This window comes from Oxyura jamaicensis, chromosome 3 (genome assembly GCF_011077185.1).
Source record: "Oxyura jamaicensis isolate SHBP4307 breed ruddy duck chromosome 3, BPBGC_Ojam_1.0, whole genome shotgun sequence".
Lineage (NCBI taxonomy): Eukaryota > Metazoa > Chordata > Aves > Anseriformes > Anatidae > Oxyura > Oxyura jamaicensis.
In genome coordinates this window covers 21643660-21662151 of record NC_048895.1, presented here as the reverse complement: position 1 = coordinate 21662151, position 18492 = coordinate 21643660, and the positions used below count along the sequence as shown (strand labels likewise).

The window sequence follows — 18492 nt, the reverse complement described above, 5'->3', positions numbered from 1 at the left end:
AGCATTTTTTTGTTTGATGTCTTTCATCTCTTGCTTATTCTTCAACCTTCTCAATTTCATTGTTTTAACAATTTACTTCCAATAAACCTTTTTTTCTTTTTTCTTTTTCCTTTTCAAGAGTGCCAGCATAAGATATGTTAATTAAATACAAGCTAGGAACCTGTCCATTAGATTAAAAGGCAATAAAAGCTTCAGAACTTACCTGTTCACAGAGAAGGATGGTTCAGACGAGATTTGTGTTATGTGAGAGACTGAATCCCAAGAGGAGCATTTGTAAAGGAAGCTCTTCAAAATAGCTCTATATCTTCTTCATGAGGTGCTCATTTCATTTTTCCTTTTCTTCAATCAAAACAACAACTGATAGGAGAAAAGTGGCTGTTTTTTAAAGACATAAAAGCCTTGTCCCGGTTCTAAAAGTATCAGCACATTAAGAGCAACTTTTCTTGATTGCAGACTTAGGATCTATGCAACTTTCTCTTAAGCACACTTCAACCCCAAATAGCAAGTGTGTATAAATGGTATCTTCTTACTTATCACATCTGTTCCCTGTGTGAATTCAGAGATGCAAGTGCTGACTTCAGTAACAAAAATAATTTTTTTTAAGTTTCTTGTTATTCTTGCTACACCAACATAACAGAGGGAATATGAGCTATAGCTCTTGTCTATCACCAACAGAAACATGTGATAATTAAAGGACTAGTCAGTTATTTGTATGCAAATTAACTGCCTAGGTGAAATTTAAAACATAGGTTGCCCTTCAGAGCATTTGTCACCTCTAGTTATCTGCTAGAAGACATGAAGTTAGCAGATAAATGTTTAGTTGCCTGATTTGATCTGAAAATTGTTAGGGAGATGAAGTTTCTCCTCCACTTGCCACCTGGGCATAATTTATTTTGAAACTGCTGAAAATACTAAACACAATTTTCTAAAGCTGGAAGTTTAAGCTCCTTCCTGTACAGCTGTTGCTTTATTCTGTATACGTTCTTGCCCTGTCTGCCACTTTGGCTTAAGAAAGCCTTAGAGAGGGGATGTCACCAAAATGACTCTGGAACAGCAGTGACACTCTCTGCTTAAAACTTATAGCAAGACACTACTGTAACTTGTCTTCTACAGTTTATACTATTTTCCAGAGCATGCTATTGATGTTTAAATCCCTTTAACTATACATAAGAAACATCAATTATCAGTATGCTATACACAGGGTCCTTCCTCATCTGTTGCTTTATAGCAGGTTTAACTCATTAGTTGGAACAAAGATGATCATCTGCAGTTGCTAGAGCACAATGAGTAAGCATATACAATAACAAGCAGTTAATTAAATATTCCTTTAGGTGATATGGTAAGAAAAGTTCTGGACTCTGAAAGTACCACATTTAATCCCTGCTAATAATCCTCTGACGGGTTTGATTCAAAATTACATGAACCTGTGCAGTTGCTCTGCCTATGGTATTCGAACCTTTCTGCATGATACTGTGGCCTGTAATTCTTCCACTGCAGGTCCTTCAGTTTCAGTTCATCTGTGGCACAACTTCTCAACAGTTTCTTCTGGAGATAACACAATCTGAAACGGAGGAGACACAAATATCTGGATAAGCAGATTTTTAAAGAACTGTAGAAAAATATCTGAGTAGTGCTCACATGATCTAATTTGTCCTTTGGTCACTTAATGCACGTAACAGACCCAGGTGAGGAATGCATGCGCCCTGGGCTATCCGTCAGTTCATTACGCACATGCAGCTCCTTGTAAGTTCAGTGTAAATTTAACATACCAAGGAAGGAGAGGACATATCCTTCAGGGTGAACACACTTTCTCCAAAAAAAAAAAAAAAAAAAAAAAAAAAAGAACTCCTGCAATAATGCCTTTTTCTAAGATGTTAAAGACTGGATATTGAAAACTAAGCACTTTGATGACTGACATGTATGCTTCAATTATTCATATCCCAAGTAGTTGCGTATCACTCTCAAGACACAGAAATTTGCTTTCCTACAGCCTCCTTGCCCATTCAATCACATTCTTAGCATCAAATGTCTGGAGTGCATTACAGCTTCTGAAATCGTATTTTTTTATAACACCTTCACAGAGAAACACTGCCAGGACGCACATTTCCAAGCGGGCAGCTCAGCCTGTAAACATTGCTGATCTGGTTGTTTCAGCTCTTCCACCCAAGACCATCCACACAGAGGCTTGCCTGCAGGAGCATGATGTTTGTCAGCAGCCCTGGCCCCGCAGCTCTAAATATTTTATGTGATGAGCTGACACGTTTTGTCGCTCGCTCTTTACCCAACATTCAGTCTCCCCACATGCATCCTGCCAACCCTTCCTGCTGCAGAAACCTCTACTCAGCACTAAAAATAAGACGGGTGAGCTATAAATAGCAGCCGCTGAAAGCTCTGTCAAAACGCCCTACGGGCATTGTGAGGGGGACTGCGCCTTCAGGAGGTGCCCTGGGAGGTAAAGGCAAGCAGCCAGGAACACAGGGCTCCTCCCCGGGTGGCCGTGTTGCCAGGAGGAGCCCTGTTGCCTGCCAGCAGCTGCTGCCCAGGTCTCAGGCCCCAGAGGGCTCCCCATGCCCCTGAGGTACCTCAGCACTGACAGCAGGGGCCTGGGCAGCAGCCAGGGGCCCGAGAGTAACTTTGTGCCCTGCTGTGGGCATCCTTCCTCCAAGGCAACGTCACCACAGGGGCAGAGGGGGCTACTTGGTGTCTCGGGGCTGCCCCTGTCCTCTGGTGACCAAAGGAAGGCAGGACTGGGAGGGAGAAAGAATTCATGAGGTAAGTTTAATTAGAGGTGAAGGAGGACCTTGGAGAGGTGATAAGAGGTGATTTGGAGAGCATGATATGGGATTGGATTGTGGCAAAAGAAAACGGGAGACTAGAGCAACAAGAGAGAGTTATATATATATAGGTATACTTATATACCTATATATATATTTGTATATAGGTATATAAGTATACCTATATATATATATAACTATATATATAGTTATATCACATCCCAGGTTGGAAGGGACCTATGAGGATCTTCAAGTCCAACTCCTGGATCCACAGAGGACTACCCAAAAATCAGACCCTATATCTGAGAGTGATGTCCAAACATTTCCTGTACTCCATCAGGCTGGGGGCCTTGACCAGTTCCATGGGGAGCCTGTCCCAGTGCCCGACCACCCTCTGGGTGCAGAACCTTTCCCTAACCCCCAGCCTGACCCTCCCCTGTCCCAGCTCCATGCCGTTCCCTCGGGTCCTGTCGCTGTCCCCAGGGAGCAGAGCTCAGCGCCTGCCCCTCCGCTCCCCTCGTGAGGGAGCTGCAGGCCGCCATGAGGCCTCCCCTTGGCCTGCTCTGCTCTGGGCTGAACAAACCAAGGGACCGCAGCCGCTCCTCATACCTCTTGCCCTCTACACCCTTCACCATTTTCTTAGATCTCCTTTGGACACTGATAGTTTTATGTCCTTCTTATACTGTGGTGCCCAAAACTGCACACAGCCCTGGAGGTGAGGCCACACCAGCACAGAGCAGAGCAGGACAATCCCTTCTCTCAGCTGACTAGTAGTACAGACACACACACACGCATGAAGGAAGAGTGCAGAAAGGATGTTGCCAGGCTCTTCTCAGTGGTGCCCAGTGCCAGAAGAGGCCACGGGCATAAAGCGGAGCACAGGAGGTGCCCTCGGCACCAGGCAGCCCTTCTGTGCTGTGCGGTGATGGAAGCACTGGCACAGGCTGCCCAGAGGCTGTGGAGCCTCCTCCTTGGAGATTTTCAACATCCAACTGGACACGGCCCTGGGCAGCCTGCTCTGGGTGTCCCTGCGTCAGCCCCCAGAGGTCCCTGCCAGCCTCACCCCGTCGGAGATGCTGTGAAATCTTGTAGGGCCCTGCTCAGAAGTAATGGTGCTGAGGATGAAGATCCTCCCTTGCAAAGATTTCCAGGATTGTACCTAAATTTAATAAGAGCTTTATAGTTCACTGCTGCAGCTGCTTATGGCTTTATGGTGGAGAAGGTCTCTTAGGGCAAACTTTGATTGCAACAAGCAGGCCTCCAGTTGAGAGCTGCCTGTGCCTTAAGAGAGCAAGCAGCAGGGAACTACATTTAATACCTCCTCCTTTCAGTTCTGACGTTATTTCAGCAAGTAACAGCAGGGATCCCCTACTATGCTGTATGATCTTGCTCTGATAACTAATTTCCCCTTGTAACAGGAATGCTTTTGCTTGCACAATGAAAAAAAAAAAAAAATCGTGCCTGTAGAGCCTGGTAGTTTAACAGTGCTGCAGTTTTAAACAATGTTGTTTTGTCCTACAGCATGCTCCTCTTGCATTTTAATTTAACCTGTGGCTTGTGTCATTTGAAAAAGAAAAATTAAATAAAAAATAAAAAATAAAAATAAAGAAGAAGCAAAGGCAAATAAAAATTAGGAAACTTTCCTACTTTACTATAGCCCATTTTATTTCTGAGAAAAAGAGCTGGGTATCCACAATGAAGACAGACAGAGCTTTTCTGCAGTAGCACAGCCAATTGTCCACAGAAAATGCTCCTACATCCGATCATTCTCAGTCCCTCTTCAGAGAGATTCATTGTAATTGGGTACATCTTTTTGTTGAACTGCTAGTACATAATGGCTATTTTCAGAAAATGGAAATTTTGATTGCAATAGTCCAGTTTTGGTACATATTTTGGAGGGTTCATTTTATAATGTCTTTAGTTGCCAACAAAGTTGTTTGGTTTTTTTGTGTGTTTTTTTTTGCTGTTTTTTTTTTTTCACCAAGCCCTGATGGAATTTGAAGAATCTAGCTGAGTACATAGCTTTTGAATACAAGACAGAGGTGTGGCCTGCCTGTTGCTCCCACAAACAAACACACATGTACCTGCCCCAGTGTTTCTTCATACCTTCTGTCTGGAAGCACCCATAAGCTTCTAGAGGATCAAACTGTGACCTTGCTGAAGTCAATGTCAAAATCATTATGGACTTCAGTGCGAGGCAATGCAAGCAAGTTTACAATGCGTGGTGATTGAAAAGTAAAATGTAGCTCCCTGTTACAATCATTATAAATTTGTTAATGATTTCAGTTGTCCGATTTTTTTTTTTTAAGGAATTTTCTAAAGGATAAAAACGGAAAACGGAAAATTCCTTTCTTTTTCTAAAGAATCGTGAAAAAAATGAAAATATGCAGAAAGGCATTCTGGAGATTTCTTGACTTAAAAAAAAAAAAAAAAAGTGAAACAAAATAAAAAGATTTCAATCTAAATAAATGAAATGGTTACATATTTGGGTTATGGGAATATGCTCATTTATGTAAAAAGCACTGCTGTGGAGACCTGAGACCTTTTCTAAAAAGCACAATGGTATATAAAGATGCAGATAGGTAAATAAAAGCATAAAGATCTGGACAGTGCTAGCACCTTGATCTATGAAGATAATGAGAATTCTTAACTCTCTTGTAGTTATTTACAACTGGTTGGCTCCATTCTGCACATGAAATGAATTCCTACTGAAAGCTTTTATGCCTGTCAGTCAAGATAGAAGCATTATAATATTGTTTTTGTCTCACAATAACTGTTATTCAACCTTAAAACACACAAACAGTCATGCTAACTTTAGTGCTTATTGGTCTCCATGTTGGCAGAGTTTATTGTTGGTATCTGATGGCATATTTTGCCCTCTTCTTCAATAGCATATTGATTTTCAGTAGATGTAGGTATCAGTGGCTGTCTTTATTTAATTTAAAATCTGGAAGTTGTTGATTTGGCCTTGTTACTAAAAGGGTTACAGTTAACAGGAGGGGCATTTGGAAAATTTGCAAAATTTAAATTAACATTACTTAGCTTTTTAAAGGAATTTAAATGATTTCAAGGGAGTTGCTGAAGTGACTGCTGAAACTACAAAGCACGGATAAATACCAAGATTTTGTGTCTCATCCTTTTAATTGTGTTTAGAGAAGACACAACCTGACGTATCAAGTATTCTGTAATGAGTTTCAATAGATTTATTACGAAGAAGATTAAGTATCTTCCTTTACTCAGAAGATAACAGCAGGGTGTTAGAAATAAGGGACCTAATATGAGGATAAGAATAGATTATTTCATATATATATATATATATATATAAACTGCTGAAGGTTTTTTTCAGATACCTGAAAGGCAGGTTCTTGGCAGCAGAATGCTGAACTAGATCATCTGTAGTTCTGGTGCAGAAACAGCAATCATTTCACTGATGTCTGTCACTAAAAAGTTAAAGAAAGCTCAGCTTCTAAACTGGTTATTTATACTGGCTCTGTAGTTACCGCCTGAATCGGGCTTCCTACCTCCTCCTGTGGGTTCTTTTGGCACGTAGGAACAGACACGTTCCCGTTCCTGCTGTCCTTATGTTAGAAGCTTTATGACTAGATAGAGCAGAGCTGCTTCATTGGCTTTTGGCCACCGAGAGCTGTTTGCCTGCTCTAGAGGAATTTCCAGTTTGCTAGCATCCAGTGCTTTGCCATCGCTTGTTATGGTGTAGAATTAGCCACAGCTGTGGCTGATCTTGGGTTTGCTCTGTGACACCTGACAGGGATGATTCCTCACCAGTCCAGAAGGTACAGAAGTAAGCTTTCTGGCGGCCCCACCAGTGCGCAGCATGCCCCTAAAGTGACATAAAAAAGTTCTCAATTTTTCCTCCTCCCCTTCACCACCAATCTGTTATTTCTCCCTGCTGCAGCTGCTACAGGAAGCGGCTGCGTTACCTTTGTGAACTGCTGAAACTCATAGCTAACTGCTGTGAGGCAGCAGGTTTCACATGTGAACTGTAGTTCCTCGTGAAGATCTTGTGTTCAAGATGGGCACCTTTGATCCACCACATGGCCCATCAGGGGTGATTTACACTCCTGTGGGTTTAAAAATGGAAAGTAGAAATAATAGAATAATAAACTGCATGATAATTTAGCAGAATTAAATTATTATCTTCTTGAAGTCCTAACAAAATAAGTGATAGACTTATTCGTGTAGTTCATTCACGTAACGCTGTAGTTCAAACAACTGTACTGAATACACATTCACTGGGCAATACGTTATACCTGACTAAAAAGGGGGAAACTCAGTAATTCCACATTGTATAGAAAAGAAATTGGCTTTTAAAATTTCTTGCTTTGTCAAGCAATAACACATCATTGCCATGTCATGTTAGAAAAAGTAGAAGCATGTGCATAGGCAGAGGGAAACAATTGGGTAGAAGAAAAAAGGATCTAAAATTAGGGGAGAAGAGACAGCAGTCACCAGCTGCTCAGGTTAAATATTCTTTTCTGTACTCTTTCATTCTTTTGATTATTTCTTTTCTTATATAAGGTGTGTTGGTATTTTTAAACAAATATAGTTAAAACATGATCTGCCATTCCTTGGGAGCTAGACATGTAGATAAAATTAACAGTAAGACCACTGTGGTATGAACTACTGTTCATAATGAGTGTTTTTTTGTTTGTTTGTTTTTGTTTTTGTTTTCTTGATATTTCACTAGGTGTTATGTCCAGTTTCAGCCTTGTAGACTAGAAGAGCCCAAACAGTAAATAAAACATGCAACACTGGTGGAACTTGTGTTGCTTCTGGTTGGAGATCAGCAGCCCTGATTCATTCTGCAGTGCTATCTTGCCCAAAGCAAGGGTTATCAACCCAGCTATACAGACAGGAGAAATCAAGTTTGAATAGTTTTTTTCTGATTTGTAGCTACTGAAAGGAAAGTGAGGAAGTATGGAAATGGAGAAACATTTTTGCCAGCACTGCCCGGCATCTGACTAGAAGTTAGTCTAATCAAATATGTCTGCGACACTGGCCATAAGTAGATGTCTGGGAAAGTATAAGAACAGGGCAACAGTACAATACTTTCCCCTAATACTAACCCTCCTCCCTTTTTCCTTTCTCAGCCCTTTGGGAGAGAATGGCCTTTAATTTTTGGCTAACCAGTGCGGTGGACACACAAACCTCAGAGTTTTCTAACAGCTCCCATCTCATGTTTCAGTACTTATTTGTACTTAGATCAGTTCTCGTGACTTGCAGATTGTGCTGTCTTAGTGTTTAAATCTTACAGATCAAGACTCATTGCATGAGGCACCTATCTGTGCAGAGCGAAAGACAGCTATTGCCCCGAGAAACTTTAAATTGCTAGTTAAACTAGACAAGATGGATGGGAAGAGAAGCGGTATACATCGTGGTCTTTGATGCTCTGTCACACGCTAATTACAAACATATTCCTAGAGTCGTTTCCAGGCTGGTAGATAGAACATTGCTGCAGAGCCAGGGCAGCAGAGCCCTACATAGCAATGTGAAGCTCAAGGAAATTTCCACTGCCACAGCACTCGACCTTCTTCACGGGGAACAGAGAGAAAGCATTTGGTTGCTCGGGGAGGGGAGCTGAGCCTGCAGGCTGAGTGGGCTGCACATCGGTGGCTGGATGCTGCCGCAGACCTCCCAGTCGGTAGAGAAAGGGATGCTTCCAAGCCATAGACCATGGCTGAGGCAGTTCTTGGACACTGGGAGACGGGAGGGACCATACTGCACTCATCCTGCTAAAGTCAGCCTTCGTCCCGCTGAGTAGAAAAGAAAGGGTGTTTTGGAAGGGGCATGAGGTTATAAGTGATTTTAAGGCTTGAAATTTCAAAGGAGTCTAAAATAAATGAAGTGATGTGCCAGCAGCAGGTTAGTATCCATCAGAAAAGACAGCATGAATTTATTTATATCTTGCTTTTACTTGCCCGGGATGGGGCCGTATTTCTTGTTGATAAATGCGATCTGAAGTGCTTCACTTACAACATGCTTATTTTAGAAAGTCATAAAAGGGTTCCTGCCTTTATTGAAGGAACTACTTGACTGTTGCCCACTGAAATCCACTGAGCTACCACAGCATGGCTGCATACTTGAGAGGCAGCTCAGTTACTTTCTCAGGCAATCAAGTCATTTGTTCTTCCTCAATTAGGGTTTATATATTAATGAACAGACTCCCCACTGGTAAGAAGTTCTCTCATTTGGATACTGTGTAAAGAATAGCAATTTTCAGATGAGTTTAGGCCTGTGTTCCACAGAAAAGCCCGATGAGAGCGATTCTTTATCCTGCAGGGCATGAGTATAGGCTAATCAGTACTTGTGCAACCCTCAGCTATTTAACTGGGAAAAGGGGCTGACACAGTTATGGTGCTCCTTCTATTTACTTAAGATTCTTGAAACTTTTACTAGGAAGTTACGAATCTGTCCTGGATGAGAAGAAGTATTTGATATATGTGCAGCTACCAAGAAGTGACACGCAAGAGTAAGTGAAAATGGCTGAGCTGTTACCAAAAAAAAAAAAAAAAAAAAAATATTGCTAGTTAAATGGTGTCCTGTTCTGCTAATGAAAAGAGATGGAGAATAAAGATCAGAGTCAGCCTCTACAGTTAATTTTTCTGTACACTTTGATGGTTTTCTTATTATTTGTCTTCTGTTCCTATTTTTCTGTCTGTACAAATGCCCAAACTATAACATCTCCCTTTTACATCAAAGGGATTTGAGAAAGGACTGCCCTGATCTTTCCTCCTTTCATCTGTCTCTCCTTGCTTCTCCATGTTGTGTTTTGTTTTTTTTTTTACCTCTGTAGCTACAAGTGGATACCACCCAGTGACTGCAAAGGCATTTCAAAAGAAGTTTTGTTGCTCCATTGAGGGGCCTTAGAGCTGCAAAATTGGATCCTTCTCATAAGTGGGAGTGTGGCCTGGGTATGGGCTCGTGCCTATCTTCACAGGGGCTCTCTAGGGTATCACTTACGTAACTGTAGCAGTTGCTTAATTTGCCTCAAGTTCTTTATAGTTAGTGGCATGGTTTAATGTATCAGATAAGTGAATACCACAAAGTGCAAACATCTGAGTCTTCGTGCAATACAAGCATGGTAGCTTTTGGTAGAGGTAGTCCAGTTCCACAGGAAGGTCCAAAATTACGGAGGATAAATGATGCCATATCAGCATGCATCTTAGAACTCCTCTGCTGTAGGAAATGAAATGGTAAAAGGGTTTGAAATCATCAAAATGGCTTAAAAAAAAAAAAAAAATCCATTGAATCTGGAGGCTCTGTCTCTTAGATTCCCAGATCTCTTCACAGAAGTTTTGCATTTTTATCTCTTCATACCAGAGTAAGCCCTGAGAAGCCCAGAGCAAGGTCTCCCAGGTGTGCAGGACTCAGAATGTCCCGGCCCCTGGCCGTAAGCTGAGTTCTCAAAGGTTTTGGGTTTCCTGCTTCTCAGCTAGAAGGCAAAATGTGACAGGTAGCTTGCAGGTTCACAAGACAGAGAGGATGGCCCTGCTATTTCCACAGAGCAGGCGGGCCTGGAAATGGCAAGTGCTGGAGTGGCCACTGTCCTGTAGAGAGGAGCAGGCCACACAGTGGGACCACTTTGCAGCCATGGGTGCTGGGAGCCCGTGTGCTCCAGCACAGGTGAGCTGGTGGAAATCTTAGTGTTTTGTCTGAAGCTTAATGAAACCAATCTGTCTGAGAAATATTTCTGTTTTGACAACCTGAAAAAAGTACCTCCAGAAGTCCTTTTTTGCTGGAATTTTTTCAACCAGCTTGAAAATTTTGCAGAAATAACAGTAAGTTCAGTTTGTTTTAATGTTATGGATTAAGTCTGTGTATGCTGCTTCTGATGCTTGACATGGGACTCAGACTCCTGCAGGTATTCACATTTCAACAAAGAACGATGTCAGCCCCTCAGGAAATTAATGTGGATGTTAGGATGCTGACAAGTGCAAGATCCTGCACCTGTGTCTGGGCAATCCCAGGCATCAATACAGGATGGGCAGAGAATGTACTGGGAACAGCCTTGAGGAGGACTTGGGGGTGTTGGTGGATGAAGAACTCAACATGAACTGGCAACATGCACTTGCAAGAAGCCAGCCATATCGTGGGCCGCATCAAAAGCAGTGTGGCCTGCAGGTCGAGGGAGGTGATTCTCCCCCTCTGCTCTGCTTTTGTGGGACCCCAAATAGAGTAGAGCATTCAGCACAAAAAGGGCATGAACCTGTTGGAGAGATTCCAGAGGAGGGCCACAGAGATGATCAAGGGGCTGGAGCTCCTCTGCTATGAAGACAGGCTGAGGGATGGGGCTTTGGGCAGCCTGCTCAGGTGGGAGGTGTCGCTGCCCATGGCAGGAGGGGTGGAACTGGGTGGTCTTTAAGGTCCTTTCCAACTCATACAGTTCTGTGATTCTATTCTATGAAGTAATGTGTAACTAATCATCAGTTCTGAGGACTAAATAAGGTATACGTATCTCTGTATGTATATACTGTAGTTCTGCAGTCCTGTGGGTGAAGTTCCTCTCCTTTTTAGCTGAACTTGTTCTATCAATACGAAACACCTGGGAACATGTTCACTTATAAACAGCCTAACGTGTGATAATTGTTACCCATGTATTCACTGATAAATCTTTAAGTGTGAATATGTGAACCAGAGTATTTTTTCCCTAGTGAATAATAGTAAAAGAGCCTAGACTGGTGCTGAAACCTTCTTTAAAATAGCACTTGCCACTAACTTTTGCTTTGAGAGTTAAAACTTGCAAGACAGAAAGCCCTGCAAGTCTGAGAGCTGATGCTGCTCAGAAGCCTCAGGGAGGCAAGTACAAAGCTACAGAATTCAAACCCTTTGGCTTCAGAGAGTGATCTTCTCACGGCAGCAACTGCTTAGCCGTATGCTTTAATCTGTTTCATTGTACATCATTCAAATGCTCAGAGTCTGTCTTACATCTTCAGTGAATGCCATTAACGATGTCGTGTTGTACCTATGCATTCCTATTAGCTAGGATGTAAAGAAGCATCTCTCTTCCCTGAAACTTCAATTCAGTGCTTTTTCTGACACCTTTTTTAGTTTTGCTGTGTTTTATATTCAATAGAAACAATTCTCAGTGCAGCATTTTAGTATCAGCCTGTCTGCTATAAGACTTAATTTTTCTTCTGTAATTTACAGCCTGGGTCTTCAGTTAAAAGAACTGCACAGAGATGTGAAATAGCAGTGTCACATGTACTGATTGAGTTGTTTTGTTCTAATCCAATAAAATTAAATCAGTTTAGCACAGACGTAAGTAACTGCAACAGCATTTGTGTAGGGAGACAGATCCAGGTATTACAGAAATGCAGACAATATGAAGGAACTGAAGAGACTGCGCTGACAACAAAACACGTCATTACATAAAACCAAGCCTCTGCTAGCACTGAGGATTGTTCCCTTACCTCGTGACTGCAAAGCTTTGGGCTTGATTTCCAAATGGATGGGTAACTATTGAGTATTCAGTATAGATTCCCTAGTGTGCTTTATACAAGTTTAACAGAGGTAGGGATAAGTTATGGCAGATTCAGGAGTGTCATCTTTCTGAAATTGTCCCAGAACAGCAATTTCTGTTACCATACTTGAGTACAAGCAGAGACAGGGCAAGCTCTGCGCTCTCTCAGTTTGCTACAGCTCAAATGAAAACCTTGACCAAAATTAACAGCATTCTTTCAAAGGCTATATATATGAGGTTTTTCACTATTAAAAATAAATAAATAATAATAATAATAATAATTGCCCATGTGTAGCTAATGAGCTAGTTAAGCAATAGTACTGAAATATGGTTTTACATTGTCTGTGTGTGACTTAAGTGACTTAAGCTTGTAGTAAGGAGCGTTGAAGGTTTTGAATTCAAGATTACCTCTTGCCAAGATCATTTCCCTTTTGTATGGCTTTTTACAGGGAAACACACCATTCCTAGATGCTTTTAGGGCTCCATAAGTCAAAAATGGTTGCAACTACTGAAAATGCCGTGTTTCTTCTTATGAGAAAGGAAATGCCACATATTAGGTATCTAGATGACGTTAAAAGTAGTTGTCCTGAGGTTTAAGCACTGGTCTGGTACCCAGTAAACTAGGTTTCATTTCTCTGCCACTGTATCTTTTGATCTTGTTACAAGGAACAAATCACTTATTCTTTTTCAGCCTCTGAAATGAATCTCATGCTTTGTTATTTTTTATTTTTTTTTTGCCTGTTTTTTTCTTTCCATACTGTTTATCTGGTTTGCAAATTTCAGCTATAAATTCTTTGGGTATGTTAATGAGTGACTGACTATTTATACAGAGCCTGGGACAGTGAACTGATTGAGACCAGAGGAAATCACCGGAGTCCAAACAACAGCAGCAGCGCTATTGTGTGAGTGAGCTGCAGTAAATGCACACATAGATGAAAAGCTACTGCCATCATTGTGTTCAATCATAACAATTGTTGAGTTGCACCACATAATACCCACAGCATGCATATACTAATTAAATGCATTCAGGTCAAATGGTTACATTTTTCATACTTGCTCGTTCCAATTGTATCTAGGCCTCACTCAAAGCAGTTTCCCACTGATTTTTTTCCACTCAAATTTATAGTGGAGTTGTTATTGGGCAAAGATGATAGGGCTGGACACCAGAAGATACCAAATTGCCCTCTGATCTAAAGTTGCACATGACTAAGAGCTCTCTCTCTTCAGTACAGTGTCCTTCTATCTGTCATGCCTCTCACAGATATTTGCCATAAAAAAAAAAGAAAGCGATTAGGAGTGGAGGTTTAGCCAGAGATAGTTCATACTTCAAAAGAAATTAAATAATTGAAATGATCATTAGTACTATACACTGAGATTAAACTAATTTGCTTTTAAGTCTTTAGGCAGTATATATGACGGTATGATTAAGTTCCACTTAAAAATGAAATGGAAAAAAAAAAAAAAAAAAAAAGGACCAAAAAAAAACTGATTTTAAAAAGATTCAGATGTTTTGATGTGTTACCTTGGCTTTGAGAGCGGTAACTTCCTTCGCCCTTACCCTGTTGTGACTATAGAGGGATGTTTTCAAAAGATAAAAAAATAAACTGACCTTTTGATGATTCTATTAACTTAGGGACACATGACAATTAGAAATATGAGCACAGAGGAAAAGCAATAACATTTACTCACATAACTCCCATTTATTTCATACTGTTTTTATTTTAAGCCTGTGATCTAAGGTGGCAGAATTTGATCCAAAAAAGGACTGCTCATAGCCAGCCTTGCCAGTGTTTGTTTTCTGAGAGCACAGTTACAGCTCTCTTTGCTACCTGCATCTTTAAGAAGGCTTCCCCAGACAAGGGAAAAACTGGGCTACCAAAGGTGATACCTGAATCCCAGAAAAGGTTGAGCACGTCCTCTGCAAAAACAAGCTTTGCCAGGTGTCACCAAATCAGGCTCTGAAACCTGTAATCACTTTCTAAACCTTCTGCCCTTAGGTTTTGGTTATAGCTGTATAAATACAAGTGGAGTTGTGGCAATGCCTTTGAAGCCAAGTATTATCCTGAAATGTGCGTATGACAACACAAGTAAAGGTTCCTTTGTTTAGGAGTGAGATGCTCCTGTTTCCTCCCCCAAATAACAATGCTGTCTTGAAACCAAAGGAGGAATTGCATTGATTTTTCTCATTCTGTTGGCCCCTGGCATGTCCTTTGACATTTGGGATCGTCTCTAAGGAGATGTTTCCTTTGCAACTCACAAATCTCATCAGTCAAATCTAAGTTCTCAATTAAGCTGTTTCCACTGGTAGACAGCCCTTTGGAGTATAAAGTTGCTGAGCTTTGGGCTCCTCCATGCCAGTTGGCTTATCTGCTTAAGAAACATGGGCTCTAAGTGTGGTTTTAAAGTGATAACAATTTAACTGATGGAGAATGCACTTTGCACTGGTGACTGGTTGCTTCAGGTTAAGCAGGAACAGATTTAAACTAAACCAAAATAAGTTTTTTAACTGGAGAATATATATTTTTGTCTGTTTTTTTAATGACTATTTTTAACTGGAGAATGTCTATTTAAATTATTACTGCAACTTTTATATACAGACAAATCCTAAATCGTTTCACAAAGTTCAATGTTCTGTAAAAATGAGGACTCAAGCTTGAAAATTAAAACTTGAAAATTAAGGAACCCGCTTCCTCTTGATTTCAGTGAGAGTTAGGGATTGCTTTTGAAGACCATACCCTGGGCGGGTGGGGACTGAAATCTCCTGGATTCCTGTGGGTCTGTGACGGCCTAACTCCTGCACACCCGAGTGACTGGTGAAGTGGCGACTTGGCCCCTTCAGCTGTTAAAGGCACGCAGTAAAATTTACCCTGTCACTCACCTGAGATGGACTCAGTTGTCAGCAGTGGGATGTTTTTTTCATAAAACTGGTGGAATTCAGTGGAGGTGTAATTTGTGGACTTGCAGCTTGCCCTTTATTTGCAAGGAGAGGGGGCCTGCATGCTTTCTTTGCTGTGCTGGGCCTGGCTTTCCTAGGCCCCACTTCTGTGCTGTGTTAGCCTGATCGCTTATTTCACAGATTATCTTTAGAAAATATTTTACGCTGTGCTTTTTTCTTCGCTACTTCCCTTGGGCACAAGCAGCACAGTAGCATACTGCACTGCTCCTTCTTTTGCCTGGAAGATTTATGTTCAGCAAAGGCGATGTTTCATGTTGCGAAATATGTGGCATTTGCGCAATGCCATGGCTCATTTTTGTGGCCTGCGGAAAATTGCCCTGTAGAGGCTGTTGTAACAGGGAATATTCTCACAGAGCATCTGGTCAGCGTGGTCACACCACTCGGTAGGAATTAAAACAAACAAAATTAATCTGGTGGGGAAAATAAATTTCAATGTGCCAGCCACTTCATACCTGTCTTAGTCGTAGCAGAGCATTCTGGCCAGGAGAAGACTCTTCCGCAATCCCCACAGGGCCTGCAAGAAGATAATCATACTTCTTAATGCTTACTTCATAGGTAACCAATACATTTTCCTTCCCTACCAAAGGTCCCAGATAAGCACGGTGCCTACGTACCCCATGATGTGGCCTTTCAGAGGACACCTGAGTCTGAAAAGTAGCAGTAAGTATTGAGATTATTACTTGAGAGGTGCCTACCTGCTCTGATTTTGGAATAAGAGCTTGAATATTATGAGATTATTGGAGATAGGCATTTTATTATAGAATCGATATAAAGTAGATAAAAGTAGATAAGTGCTTCTAATATCTGTTACTGCAGAAGTCTCATCTGAATCAGTCGATCAGCTTTCCTGTTCAGGATCTTTGCCAAGCACCTCTAGAAGAACTACAGAAAGCTGTTCAGCTGCCTGAAGCTTCTCTCCTCAGAAATGCTGTTCTGCTTTACCTTCTCCAGATCCATATAGTTTCAGTCCTTACCTAGACACTGGCAAACCACTCCACCCACCCCCAGTTTTCTCCTTTGTCCTGCCCTTGACAAAGCCCAGCTGCAGTCAGAAGCATTTAATTCTGCACACAGTGAGTGCTGCATGTCAGGGTGTTATCCTGCCATCCTTCTCTTCCCACCCTTCCCAAGGAACCCCAAAGGACTGGCAGAAGGACATTTATTGTGTTCCCATCTCAGCAGTCTGTCAGATTGGTTTCTGTATGAAGTGATACATGCATATTCTCTGGAAGAGAGAGAAGTAGAGACACCTCTGTTAGATGCTCAGCGCAGGAGCCGAAGCTCAGTGCCTGCCAGTGCTTCCTGTAGCTGAAAATACAGAGAACTACTCTCACAGAAGGAGAGCAGCTTGGAGTAATTATGAAGCTGAACCAAAGTAAGAAGATCTGCAAACCATTTGTCAGCCATTGACTGGACCATTGTGTTGGGAGATTGTCTCATTGGTTACAGTTTTATCTGCACTGAAGCAAGCACTGTGGCCTTAGCTTTGGGTGAGTGTTCTACCTTGCCAAGTGTGAGACAAATGCAGCAAAAAGGTGGTCTCTCTCCCCTCCACATTAGGCTTTAAATACAAAATGAGGCAATAAACAGACACAGACAAATAGATGTAGAACCATAACAGTGAACTGCTGCTTATGGTACTGGATAGCTCTTTCCCTGCAATGCTAGAGGATGCTTTTATCAGTTTACAAAAGCAAAGCCAATGATATTGCAGAGATGTCTGGTAACAGAAAAGGTTGAAAAGAATTTGGAGTTTCCAAGTTTTTTATATGCCTTAATTAGCATTGGTTTTATTTGTTGATTAGAAGTACATGTAGCTTTGTCCCCACATTGTGAAACTTCCACTTGTAGGAATTAGCAGCTAGCAGTGGTAAAAAGATAAACTATTTGCAGTATAGAAGCACCGCTGTTACACTAGCCTTTTAAAGAGTAATAGCTGACATGTTCTTGAGCACATGCTTTTCCTCCTATAAGACACAAAAAGTCGTGGCTCTCAGCCAGCAGACTGGTGAGAAGCAAAGTCACCTCTTGTGTTTTTCAAAAGCATATTTTTGTTTCTCAGATACACAGAAAAGACATGCTTTATCACTGTCATTGTGTATCAGTCAAACTTTAATACTGCTACAACGGGATTTATGGTATGACATTATACCTCTGGATATGACATATTCTCCAGACATGATTTGCAGGAGTAATCTGTTGCAGTTCAATCAGTGGAACTAAGTAAATTAGTCATCACACAACTACACATTCAGGACTATAATAAATTACTAGGGAAGTCGTTACAAAGTAGGAAATAAAAACAGTCAGTGTTTAGAGACATGTCACGGTTCTTTATATCTCATTTTTGGATCTGTGTTTTCTGGAGATCTCTCCTCAGATATAGAAGCAAGACAGAAATGTCTGGAAGATACAATAGTACTCAGTTACAGAAAGGTTTTCAAAACCAGACAAATTCCTGTGTGTACATCTGTGCCCATACATAGAAAATATCAAAACTCCTGAAAGCTTGGATAAAGTGACAGGTTAAATGTTGTATGTGGATGATGACAGCAAATAGTGAAATTTGGTTCTGTTCAAACATGGGCTTGCGAACTCTGCCTGCTTTTTCAGCACTCAAAAGGACTGCTTCAGTTTGACCTGATGTGTATTTGCCCCATACAGACACGAGCAGAGCCTCAAACAGGGCTACTAAAATTCCCAGAGTATTTCTATTTAACGTTCCCCTCAATTTAAAGTTATTCAAAGATGTAAAAGAGAACAAAAGAAAAATCTGTTTGAAAGTGTTACTTTTCCAGTGTGCATGTATAAAATCACCCTTTCTAGGGGTTGGAGGTATTCCTCTGGCATCCCATCCTCCCCATTTTATTGTGTTTATCCTTAAAACATCTTCGAGCTATGGATGGTTTTTTCATGTCCGCTTTTCAGAGGAGAGATTGAGACACAGAAAGACAAAATGATTTGCCCAAAATCAACAAAGTCTCTGGCAAAGAAAATAACTTTTCTTTCTTTCTTTCTTTCTTTTTTTTTCTTCTTTTCTTTCTTTTCTTTCTTTCTTTCTTTCTTTCTTTCTTTCTTTCTTTCTTTCTTTCTTTCTTTCTCTTTCTCTTTCTATCTATCTATCTTTTTATTTTTCTTTCCTTCCTTCCTTCCTTCCTTCCTTCCTTCCTTCCTTCCTTCCTTCCTTCCTTCCTTCCTTCCTTCCTTCCTTCCTTCCTTTCCCTCTTGCTCTTTCTTTTTCTTTCTTTCTCTTTCTTTCTTTCTTTCTTTCTTTCTTTCTTTCT

The 18492-nt window shown here is 41.1% G+C and overlaps 2 protein-coding genes across 5 annotated transcripts in view; one reads left to right on the top strand and one right to left on the bottom strand.

Moving 5' to 3' along the window:
• KCNK2 (potassium two pore domain channel subfamily K member 2) overlaps positions 1–549 on the bottom strand; it is a 124517-nt gene extending 123968 nt beyond the window's left edge. Inside the window, exon 1 of one of the 2 annotated variants that reach the window (XM_035320974.1) lies at positions 203–549. The gene's annotated coding sequence lies outside the window, so the exon portion shown is untranslated. The remainder of the gene's footprint in view (positions 1–202) is intronic. The other variant, XM_035320976.1, reaches the window with a different exon arrangement.
• A 1956-nt stretch (positions 550–2505) lies between these two features.
• LOC118163891 (spermatogenesis-associated protein 7 homolog) overlaps positions 2506–18492 on the top strand; it is a 51902-nt gene continuing 35915 nt past the window's right edge. For 2 of the 3 annotated variants that reach the window (XM_035320981.1, XM_035320979.1), the window contains exons 1-2: positions 2506–2772; positions 15795–15868. In XM_035320981.1, coding sequence (XP_035176872.1) covers positions 2768–2772; positions 15795–15868 — 79 coding nt within the window. In that variant the 5' untranslated portion in view covers positions 2506–2767. The remainder of the gene's footprint in view (positions 2773–15794; positions 15869–18492) is intronic. The other variant, XM_035320980.1, reaches the window with a different exon arrangement.